The sequence below is a fragment of the Erpetoichthys calabaricus genome, chromosome 17 (assembly GCF_900747795.2).
Source record: "Erpetoichthys calabaricus chromosome 17, fErpCal1.3, whole genome shotgun sequence".
NCBI lineage: Eukaryota > Metazoa > Chordata > Cladistia > Polypteriformes > Polypteridae > Erpetoichthys > Erpetoichthys calabaricus.
The window spans coordinates 90,617,947-90,630,771 of record NC_041410.2 but is presented as its reverse complement, the minus strand read 5'-3'; the positions used below and the strand labels follow the sequence as shown (position 1 = coordinate 90,630,771).

Below are 12,825 nucleotides of genomic sequence, written 5' to 3'. Positions count from 1 at the left end.
TCACAGGTTTTACGACTCCCATACCAAATGGCTTATAACAGAGACATACTTTAATTTTGAGGTCCCCTACCCATTGACCAATCAGCGTCAAAAATGGGACAAGGGGCGTCATTTGATTCGTTTTGGCACGATTAAATCGCAGCCTCCAATCAAAGTGCATTACACTTGAGCTGCTGCTGAGCGAAATGCAATCCGTCTGCTTTGCATTTTAACGGCTACAAAAATTGCATACCATAGTGACAAACAATCATTCATTTGGTTGATAGGTTTTGAATTATGACACGATAAAAACGTGCCAAAATTAAATAGCCCACCACCATATTTCAACAGAGTTAACACATTGCATTGCATTTCACTTTGGCACAAATGCACTGGCACATCTTCATATGGCCCATCACTTTCTTGACTTCTCTCATCAGGTAAACGGGAAAAAAATTTACCAGCCGGACGACGGCGTTCAGCTCACCGTGATTGACGGGCAGAACGGCAAAGTGCTGGAGAGCAAAGGCTTTAGAAACTCCATCCTCCTGGGAATCCCAGCTCAGATCGAGAACTTCATCGGCAACCTCAAAGACGAGTGAGTACCGACGGTGTAGCGGGGAGTGTTGCCTGCTCTCCTTTTTATTGGCCCTGTGTAATCAAACACATCCGGTTTTCAGGAATGGGCAGTTTGTGGGCACTATCAAAGTGTTAGCTACAAGTTTCTTTTCTGTAAGGTCATTTTGTGCTGTAATAAATAATATAAAATTACACTTGCTTATTCACACTCCATTAAGAATAATGGAAAAGAAACGGGATATTTTAGATTGTCAGGACCGAAGTGCCATTAAGTACAGAGAACATCAGAGAGCTGCACTGCCTTTGTTGCTATTCTGTTCTTTTAATACGACTCAAATCAATTAATGTTCATTTCACAATAATGGATTATCGCAACTGATTTAGATCAAATCTGACTAATTAAAAACTAATGATTCAATTCTAATGAATTCATAATAGAATACAATACTATTTATTTCTAGGGGACATTTTAGTATGTAGCAACAATGTATGTGTACAACAATGTAGCGCAATGTGCTTTACGGATGGCAAAGAGAAAGTTACGAGAAATGAAACACTTTTACGATAAGACAATAATATTAAAGAATAAGCAACAACAAGGCAAGGTCAGATGGCCAGAAGGACAGTAAAAAAAAAAAATACAAGGAGTGTTGTGTCCAAAAATGGCACTGAACAGTCACTTGATTTTTGGCTTCTGAGCTTCTAAAGCCCAAGTCACAGTGACTTACAGTTACATAATCTCAGCCAGTAGGTGGCGTGCCACTTGAAGCCGATCGTCTCCTGCAGTGTTTCTCAGCCTTTCCTTCTATAGTGGCACACGTGTTGTAACCAAAAGCATCACAAGGCACACCACAAACAACATCACATCTCATACACGGGCGCAACTGAACCAAAGGGGCGAGACGACAATAAAAAAACAGCAGCTCTGAGATCAGCGTATGTAGACGTGGCACTTCACTGGCATCTCCCAGCTGCTTCACCCATCTGCTCACCCTGAGAGCGAGCGAGAGCCTCTATGATTGGCTGGCACCGTGGGTGATGTAACCGAGATCCAATAGAAGTAAGATTAATCCAGAAAACTGGGTTGGGCTCATTCACAGAAAGTCACTTCTCACGAATGGCACTTTTCCAGGTTGGTGGCACTCATGGGGGGGAAGAAAACAAAAAGCCAGCAAAGGTGGTTGAAAGAAGAAAAAGAAAAAGACAGGAGAAAGAAACTTGTCTTAAAAATTCACTAACGGCAACACCTCATTTGCATAAGCTAGTCATAGTGATCCATCATTGGCTGTCTCCTTTTTAAAGTGTTATATGATTGGTCAGCCCTAGGAGATATCTCAAGTAATCTGTGACTGGCCAGCACTGACACTGATTTCCCTGTCTCACTACCTAGCTACCTTCCTTTTCCTTAATTAATGGAGAGTTGGGACATTTTCATTTAGAACCAGCCCTGGAAACTCTGTGATACCAGGATCAGGCCTTGGCCATGTGGAGCAAACCCCACTTCTCTGGCCTAAGATTCCCAAACATCTGTTTAATATTCAGCAGACAACCTCAGACGAGGATGTCCATGAGATATCAAGCTGACAGAAATAAGACCGCATACAAAATTTCAACCTGGCAAACACCAAGGTGCAAGGTTGGTTAGCAGTGTCTGGACTGCGGTGGGGTAACTCATAGAAAGTCGCTTCTCAAGAATGGCACTTTTCCGGGTTGGTGGGACTCATAGGGGGAAAAACAGCAAGTAGAATAGAAAGTCCGAAAAAGTGGTTGAAAAACATAAAAAAAGGAAAGACAAGAGAAAGAAATGAGCCTTAAATATTCGGCAACACCTCATTTGCATAAGCTATTTAAAGTGATCTGTGATTGGCCAGCTCTGGCAAAGCTACTCTATGATTAAACATTAGGACACTCTGGACGAGAAGAGGCCATTCAGCCCAACAAAGCTCGTCAGTCCTATCCACTTATTTCTTCAAGTAAAACATCAAGTCGAGTTTTGAAAGTCCCTAAAGTCTTATTGTCTACCACACTACTTGGTCGCGGATTCCAAGTGTCTATCGTTCTTTGTATAAAGAAAAGATTCCTAAAAGTTTCCATCTTGCATCACCCCAGTCCCAAAGGTATCATGTCCTAGTGAGCTGAATGACTTCCAGCCTGTTGCTCTGACATCACATGTGATGAAGACCATGGAGAGGCTGCTGCTTCACCACCTGAGGCCACTGGTTCAACACGCCATCGACCCTCTGCAGTTTGCATATCAGGAGAAGGTGGGAGCGGAGGATGCCATCATCTATATGCTACACCGATCCCTTTCTCACTTGGACAGAGGCAGTGGTGCTGTAAGAATTATGTTTCTAGACTTCTCTAGCACCTTCAACACAATCCAACCTCTGCTCCTTAGGGACAAGCTGACAGAGATGGTATTAGATTCATACCTGGTGGCATGGATCATGGACTATCTTAAAGACAGACCTCAGTATGTGCGTCTTGGGAACTGCAGGTCTGACATTGTGGTCAGCAACACAGGAGTGCCACAAGGGACTGTACTTTCTCCGGTCCTGTTCAGCCTATATACATCGGACTTCCAACACAACTCGGAGTCCTGCCACGTGCAAAAGTTCGCTGATGACACTGCTATGGTGGGCTGCATCAGGAATGGGCAGGAGGATGAGTATAGGGACCTAATCAAGGACTTTGTTAAATGGTGCAACTCAAACCACCTACACCTGAACACCAGCAAAACCAAGGAGCTGGTGGTGGATTTTAGGAGGCCCAGACCCCTCATGGACCCCGTGATTATCAGAGGTGACTGTGTGCAGATGGTGCAGACCTATAAATACCTGGGAGTGCAGCTGGATGATAAATTAGACTGGACTGCCAATACTGATGCTCTGTGCAAGAGAGGACAGAGCTGATTATACTTCCTTAGAAGGCTGGCATCCTTCAACATCTGCAATAAGATGCTGCAGATGTTCTATCAGACGGTTGTGGCGAGCGCCCTCTTCTACACGGTGGTGTGCTGGGGAGGCAGCATTAAGAAGAAGGACGCCTCACGCCTGGACAAACTGGTGAGGAAGGCAGGCTCTATTGTGGGCGATGGTTCATCTTTCAGCAGGACAACGACCCTAAGCACACAGCCAAGATATCAAAGGAGTGGCTTCAGGACAACTCTGTGAATGTCCTTGAGTGGCCCAGCCAGAGCCCAGACTTGAATCTGATTGAACATCTCTGGAGAGATCTTAAAATGGCTGTGCACCGACGCTTCCCATCCAACCTGATGGAGCTTGAGAGGTGCTGCAAAGAGGAATGGACGAAACTGGCCAAGGATAGGTGTGCCAAGCTTGTGGCATCATATTCAACAAGACTTGAGGCTGGAATTGCTGCCAAAGGGGCATCGACAAAGTATTGAGCAAAGGCTGTGAATACTTATGGACATGGGATTTCTCAGTTTTTTTATTTTTAATAAATTTGCAAAAATCTCAAGTAAACTTTTTTCACGTTGTCATTATGGGGTGTTGTGTGTAGAATTCTGAGGAAAAAAATGAATTTAAACCATTTTGGAATAAGGCTGTAACATAACAAAATGTGGAAAAAGTGATGCGCTGTGAATACTTTCCGGATGCACTGTATATATTAGTATATAAAAGCCATGGAGGACAGACAGACACCCCAGCAGAGATACAGGACGCTTTCTTGCCCATCCAGAAGGCTATAATGAAAGGACTGTAGGAGTGGAGACACAACCCAGTCCAGAACGTCTTGCAGTGTTCATCCCAGCTGGGAATGTGGCACAATGGAAAAATTGGTTGAAGGCGGATACTGGGAGCAGTTCATTTCCCCACACAGAAGGGGGCAGTGTTCTTCTAGGCTGAACTCAGTTTGGACACCTGATGGGTTGCATGAGAATTGGGAGTGTAGAAGTGCGACCCTGTCAGGGTCTTTGGGTGCCACCAGAGGGCGCTGCCAGGGGAGAATAACAGTGGTTTCCACATGAATAATACTCAGAGAATTACACCTGTTTAGTCTCGAGCAGAGGAGATTGTGCGGGGACCAAATTCAGGTCTTCGAAATTCTCAAAGGCATTGATAAAGCAGTTCCAGTACAATTCTATCGAATAAACAATGAATCGCGTATTCCTGGACAGCAGTCGAAATTAAGGGGAAGTGCATTTAGGAGTGAAGCCAGGAGGCATTTCTTTACGCCAAGACTTGTGGTACTCTGGAACATAAATAACAAGACATTGAGTGGAAGAAGAAACCCTGACAATCCTTAAAAAGGATCTGGATGAGATGTTGGGACAGCTTAGCTCTTAATGGACATGCTGCTCAGACTCTACAGTGCAGTAGTGAGACCATGTCTGGAGGATCGTGAGCAATTCTGGTGAACGTCCTCCAAGGACTACTGTGGCAGTAGTTGAAGCAGAAACCTTGACATCCTTTAAGAAGGATCTGGAGGAGATGTTGGGACAGCATAGCTATTAGCTAAACCAACAGGTTTGATGGACTGAATGGTCTCCTCTTGTCTGTCAATTTTCTTACGCTCTTAACAAAGCAGCGTGCAGACTCTTGTTCTTTCAATGCCAAAGGGGCATCGACAAAGTATTGAGCAAAGGCTGTGAATACTTATGGACATGTGCTTTCTCAATTTTTTTTATTTTTAATAAATTTGCAAAAACCTCAAGTAAACTTTTTTCACATTGTCATTATGGGGTGTTGTGTGTAGAATTCTGAGGAAAAAAATGAATTTAATCCATTTTGGAATAAGGCTGTAACATAACAAAATGTGGAGAAAGTGATGCGCTGTGAATACTTTCTGGATGCACTGTATTGTGATCGGTCACAGGCCGCCATTCATTTACTTCTCTAACTACCTTTTCGTTATTTAATAGAGAGTGGGGCCATTCTTTATGTAGAACTACTGCTAGAAGCTCTGTAATACCAGGATCAGGCCTTGGCCCCGTGGAGCAAACCCCACTTATCTGGGTTAGGATTCCCAAACATCAGTTTAATATTCAGTAGATGAGGAAGTCTTTCAGATATCAAACTGACAGGAATAAGGCCATCTACAATATTGCAACCCACATAAGTCTCCCCTCGACTTTCTTGTGTACTCAGATATGGGGATGGATATTCGAGGAGTAAACCGCAAGACAATGATTCTATTTTTATATTATGTACATTAAAGAGCCATCCATCCATCCATTATCCATCCCACTATATCCTAACTACTGGGTCACGGGGGTCTGCTGGAGCCAATCCCAGCCAACACAGGGCGCAAGGCAGGAAACAAACTCCGGGCAGGGTGCCAGCCCACCGCAGAGAACCATCAACCACAAATCAAATCAAATGAATAATGTATTGAACAATTATTATAAAAGTAAAGTTGAATAAATCCGACTCTGCAGCTGCATGAATAAATACATTTGTTTTTTTTAAAATCGAGTGTATGTTCAGGTAACGTACCACTTCCAGGATTTGGCCCAAAACTTTATACAGATCTACAATTTTGTTTCTACCAACCACATGCCAAATTTCATCCATCTCTCTCGTTGCGTTTTTGAGTTATCGTGTTTACACACAGACGCAATTCCAAAAAACGGTATTTTCGGACACGGGGACTTCTAAAATGTCAAGATCCATGAAAATCTTGAGGTCGAATTTTTTCGTGACTACTGTACTGTCTTTGTATATGAGAAAGTAAAAGAATCAAAAAGAGTTTGGGAGAGGTTGCCTGGGCCCTGTGGCTTGTTGTCAGAATTGTATTTATTTAATGAGATATTTTCTTCAGTTTTGATTCAAATACTGTTATCTGCAGCAATCTCATTATGTTTTCTTATTTTAAATTTTCTCTTAGGTCAATAGTTATGATGACCTCAAAAGGACGGCTAATAACGAAAGGCCCATGGACGAAAGTACTTGAAAAACTGGGAGCAGAAAAAAATGTGAAATTAAAAGGTAATTAAAAACAACCTGTCTACTTGGCTATCCTTAAATCGTCTTGGCTTCTGTGCCCGAGGCGGGTAATGCCACTAACTTACAGTTGTACAGGTCTCTTCTCTGCCATTCCCTGCCCGGTCCCCGTTTGTATGGAGGCCGTGTGTTGTCTCCTTGTCCACACAGGTGTTGTACTCCCTGGCTTGGACCTACAGGTTAGGCTGCTTGTCGGTGTAGATGTGCCCTGTGATGGACTGGCACCACCCTGCTATTGGAGTAATCGGATTTGAAATGCAGATGGAGGTTTCCGTGTGAGAGATGTCTTATTTATGAACCTGAGAATTGATAACAACAGATAGTCACGCTGAGTTAACCAAATGTCCTCAGGATGAGGAGTAGAACTTTGAGATTGGATTCAAGTGTTTCATGTTTTTGAGAAGTATCGATACTTTACCATAAAACTGAATATGGCCAAGACATTACTAATGGTGCAAATGGCTACCATCCTCAGAGAAAACATGTAGGGTTAAATAAGAAGTGAAGGGTCCAGAGGAGAAGGACATCAGTGTGCGTAGTTTGAGAGACAAACACCTTAGTGGTCCTCAGTTGGCCGCGAAAGAAAAACAACAAGAAGAAAGAACATCATGAAAGAAAAACAAGAACAAGAAGAAAGACGAAGAACAACAACAAGAAAGAAGATCAAGAGGAAGAAAGAACAACAACAACAAGAAAGAAGAACAACAACAAGAACAAGAAGAAAGACGAAGAGCAACAAGAAGAAAGACGAAGAACAACAAGAACAAGAAGTAAGAACATGAACAAGAAAGAAGAACAACAAGAACAAGAAGAAGGAAGAACAACAACATGAACAAGAAGGAAGAAGGAAGAACAACATCAACATGAATAAGAAAGAAGAACAACATCAACAAGAAAGAAGAACAAGAACAAGAAGCAGAACAACAAGAGCAAGAAGCAGAACATCAAGAAGAAGAACAAGAGCAAGAAGAACATCAAGAAGAACAACAAGAGCAAGAAGAACAACAAGAAGAGCAAGAACATCAAGAAGAATAACAAGAAGAAGAACAAGAGCAAGAAGAACATCGAGAAGAAGAACAAGAAGAACAAGAAGAGCAAGAAGAACAAGAAGAACAAGAAGAGCAAGAAGAACATCAAGAACAACAAGAGCAAGAAGAACATCAAGAAGAACAACAAGATCAAGAAGAAAGAAAATGAAGAAAGAAGAACACCAAGAACAAGTAGAACAAAAAGAAGGAAGAAGAAAGAAGAAGAAGAAGGTGCCCAAATCAGACAATTGAGCAAGTGGGAGGGAGTGAGACGAAGTGTTCAGAGATAGAGGAACTGAAATGATCGGCTCTCCAGGACTGGACAGGGCTGAAGAGTGCAGGGTAGGGTCAATCGTGTGCTCCTGGGGCCAAAAAGAGGCGACAGGACAGGTGTGCGCGGCTCTAAGCGTCCCAGAGGGTCCCGACTTAGGTGCCCGGAACAAAAATCAGAGTCTCGGCTGAGAAGACGCAGAGGGTGAGAGAGGAACGAATCAGACTGTGATTTTTCTTCTTTTTTTTTTTAACCTGATTTTAGACATTTTTATTTTTCCGAGTAATTCGTTTATCTTCATAAAACACACTTTTTTTTTTTATGAATTACTCATTGGAAGATTTTGGCACTGCACTTTGGATACCGAGCAGATTGTTTTTTTACGGACGCACTTTGCACCTCACTTGTGGTCTGTGTACTCGTTTACGCTAATCCATCTTGGTTAGGACTATCGACGTCCCGGGAGATGGCAGATGCCAAGGCTGTGGGGCACCCAGGGCACCTAAACATCTTGAGTTCCTTTCTAATCTGCCACTTGTTCAAACCTCCATTACTCAAAATGCAATAAGAGAGTGACACGTTTCTTGTGAGCGCCGTTTCATTGCGGTCACTTTTGACAGTGAATCACAATTGAACTTTAGGGATGCCAGTACCTCGCCACCCAAGGGAAGAACAGATTATTAAATGAATTCTTGAACGGAATAACTGTCTTCAAAGAGACAGATGTTCGTTTGAAGTGTTTGACTAAAGTTTCTGACTCTACAATCTCCTGCGTTTCTGTGCAAACCTGTGACCCAAACGTGACAAGTGGTACCAGGAGTGGTTGCACAGATGGACCCTCAAGACGACGTGAATGTCCTGGGTCCGGCTAAGGGCTCTGCGCTTTGCCAATGGAAACTGGACCTGGATCGCCCTGTTCTTGCTCAGTTGAAGGATTTAATTCATCCCGTTCACAGCTGGTTTGAGGGAGACTCGATCGAGTGGATTGTGGAGAAAGTAGCTAACACAATTGGTACCCCGAATGACCGTTTAGCGTTTAAACTTGAGAAACTAACGCTGAGCTGAGGGAACTGACCATTAAGGCAGTGGAGACATGGCTGCTGATAATGGGAATTTTGCATTTGTGAAAAACAAAAAAAAAAATAGAAATCAAGTCATTTCAAGCAGTGATCACCATTTGTAACATTAGTAATGCCTTGCTATACATTTTAAAAATAATTTAATGGTTACTTGATTAAAAAAAGTATCAATTTTTATGAAAACAACATTTCTCTGCAAAGCAGATCTAAACTTCTAGATGCTAACCTCGGATAAAAGCCGTTGTTCATGGTCTCCGTGCAGGTGAATCATCCTACACAAACAGTAATCCGTTTTCATCTCTTGCCATTCTTTTCTTCTTTTTAGAAAAACTCGTCTTTGTGGGGTTCAAAGGAAACTACCGACCAGACTGGGTGAAGCTCGTGACGGAGGATGAAGTTGCAAAGATTCACCAAGTGCTGCCCATTCCTGTGGTGAAGAAAATGAACCTATGAGTTTGGGGTGAAGAAGTAACTAAATAAAGACACTTTGTGTGGCTCAGCACTGCCGGACCCTAATAGGTTTAAACTGAAGAAACAGAAAAAAAAAAAAGAACACAAGAGGACTACTGATTTCTGTGACAAAGAGCATGCATTTAATCCTGCCTCCGGTTCTCCTGGCTACTCTCCCATCTTACGTCGAAACGTTCCTGTAAGTGGTGTTCACGTCTGTCGAGTATACTGTAAGAGAATGGGAAGAAAATGACGGAAAAAACGCACACACACACACACACACACACACATTCCTGCTTCAGCACATATAACACCAAACATGGATTTTGCTTCTAAGCATGTTCGGTTATTCTCGTCTGTCATTTTGCGTTAAATGATCTGCACTTTCTTGCAGATATTTTTGTGTATAAAGTGTCATCTGTCTTTTGCTGTGTTTATCTGCAATATTCCATTGCAACTGCAAATAATACAATGACAAGACAATTGGCTTATTTCCTATAATAGTTTCTATTAAGTGTGAACTATCAAAGAAATGGCCGACCTTGAGAATTTCTGTCCATTTTCTTCATAAAAGAATCAACACAGGCTTTTAGTTTTCCTTGTGCCGAAATAGCTGGTCTTTTTTCGGAGATTGTAGTTATTAGTGTTTTGTACGTTATGCGTGTTTCTAATATACATCAGATTGATTAAGAGAGATATATTTTATACTTATTTATTGTACAGAAAAAAAAATCCGAGTAAAAAGTTGGATTGGGATATGTAAAGTTGTAATGTATTTGCTGTGTCCGTGTCCCACCTGTAAAGATGTCGCAAGCACTTTCAGATGCGCTCTCGCCTCTAGTCAATGTATTTGTGCAGAAAACAAACTTGCATTTACTGTACCATATTGTGGAACCAAATGTACTTTACTGTGGATGTGGAAATTCAATAAAGAGTGCAAAACGAAAACCCTCACAGCTGGCCGCTCTTCTCTTTTACAGAATCTGAGGTAAATACAGCATGTCCTGGACTCTTATGTTACTAAGCTGTATTTCTATAAGAATTTCTCTTTTAAGACAAATAAACTACCATCTGTCTAGTACCAACTGCATGGAATTTACTTTATCTATAAACAGTATCTACTGTATGTGCCCAATCTATATCTATATCTAGAGAGAGATACAAAGATATACATATATACACACATATATATATATATATATTCACGGCATTCGTAGTCTGTGTCACAATCTGATTGTATGGGTGGTTACCTACCAGGTAACGCTTGTGGTTGGCCAGCAATCTGCTAACATCCGCCACGGTGCCCTCAGTTTGTGAGGAGCAGATCATAGAATGGTTGAAATAGTTTACTGTCAAATAAATGCTAATTTGACAGTAAACTATTTCAACCATACATATATATACATATACATACATACATACATACATACATACATACATACATACATACATACATACATATATATATATATATATATATATGTATGTATATGTATATATGTGTGTATATGTATATATGTGTGTATGTATATATGTATATATGTGTGTATATGTATATGTGTATATATGTATGTATATATATATATATATGTGTATATGTGTGTGTGTATATATATATATATATATATATATATATATATATATATATATATATATATACACACACATATATACACATATATATATATATATATACATACATATATATATACACACATACACACACATATACATATACACACATATATACATATATACATACATACACACATATATATATATATACACACATATATACATATACATACATACACATACACATACACACACATATACATATACACATACATACACACATATACATATATACATACATACACACATATACATATACACACATACATACATATACATACACATACATACATACATATATACATATACATACATACATATACATACATACATATATACATATACATATACATACATATACATACATACATATATACATATACATACATACATATATACATACACATACATACATACATATATACATATACATACATACATACATACATATATACATACACATACATACATATACATACATACACATACATACATATACATACATACACATACATACATATACATACATACATATACATACATACATATATACATACACATACATACATACATACATACATACATACATACATACATACATATATACATACACATACATATATATATATATATATATATATATATATATATTTTATATATATATACAGTACTGTGTAAAAGTTTTAGGCAGGTGTGAAAAAATGCTATAAACAAAGAATGCTTTCAAAAATGGAAGTGTTAATCATTTATTTTCATCAATCAACAAAATGCAGTGAATGAACAACAGAGAAATTGAAATCAAATCAATATTTGTCTTCAAAACAGCATCAATTCTTCTAGGTACACAGAGTTTTTGAAGGAACTCAGCTGGTAGGTTGTTTCAAACATCTTGGAGAACTAACCCCAGATCTTCTGTGGATGTAGGCTTCCTCACATCCTTCTGTCTCTTGCTGAGCGCTTTGAGTAGTGAGAAAAGCGCTATATAAATGCAAAGAATAGATAGATAGATAGATAGATAGATAGATAGATAGATAGATAGATAGATAGATATACTATATATAGTGGAAGACAGCTGGGACATCCCTGTGATGGAAGGGACAGGGCATATTTGGGGCAATACCTCCCCAGGAATACGAGAGGGCAACCCCCTTGGATTGCATCCGGGGCACCAGTCAGGGGGTATCTGGAAAGCTTTCAGAGCCCTGGAATGCAGCACTTCCAATGATAAATGGAATTCTGAAGAAAACTCAACTCTGTCTAGTTTATCCTTATATCGAAAGAAAAAAAAATACCCTTATGGACATCAAAGCAAAGAAAAAAACAAAAAACAAATCTACTAACATCTGGACAACGAATTCTACACCAACCTGGGAAAAGATTTTTTCTTTCTAAAGAAAAGAGAGCAAGGTCAGGGATTTTAACGTAGTGACACCACTTTAAAAGCAGGCTTTCCCCCTGCTGTATGCACTGAAGCAGAGATACCTTAATGGTGCGGTGAGACGTCACTTCAATTAGGGAGAACACATTAAACAGCACTGAACAGTGATCATTAAGGAGAACCTCCGATATCCCCTACCATTATAGAACTTTACCAATTTATCATCCATCCATCATAAAACATGCTAAGCCCAACTCAGAGTCACAAGGGCTGAAGAGCCACACGGCAGCAAGAAATGCAAGGCTGAAGCCGACCCAGGATGGGCTGCCAGTTTGCCATACCTTACCTGCATTCAAATTCCCACAGTGAAGATTTTAGGTGGATTTGCAACACTGTCAGCCGTGTCTTAGGAAAGTGGAAGGAAAATCTGAGTATCAGGTGGGGGGGTTCGGGGGTTGGG

At 40.3% G+C, this 12,825-nt stretch overlaps 1 protein-coding gene across 1 annotated transcript in view; it reads left to right on the top strand.

The window, feature by feature from the left end:
• LOC114644327 (cell migration-inducing and hyaluronan-binding protein) overlaps window positions 1-10,306 on the top strand; it is a 264,051-nt gene extending 253,745 nt beyond the window's left edge. Inside the window, exons 27-29 of the mRNA XM_028792468.2 lie at window positions 420-577; window positions 6,409-6,509; window positions 9,228-10,306. Coding sequence (XP_028648301.2) covers window positions 420-577; window positions 6,409-6,509; window positions 9,228-9,355 — 387 coding nt within the window. The 3' untranslated portion in view covers window positions 9,356-10,306. The remainder of the gene's footprint in view (window positions 1-419; window positions 578-6,408; window positions 6,510-9,227) is intronic.
• Window positions 10,307-12,825: the final 2,519 nt, after the last annotated feature.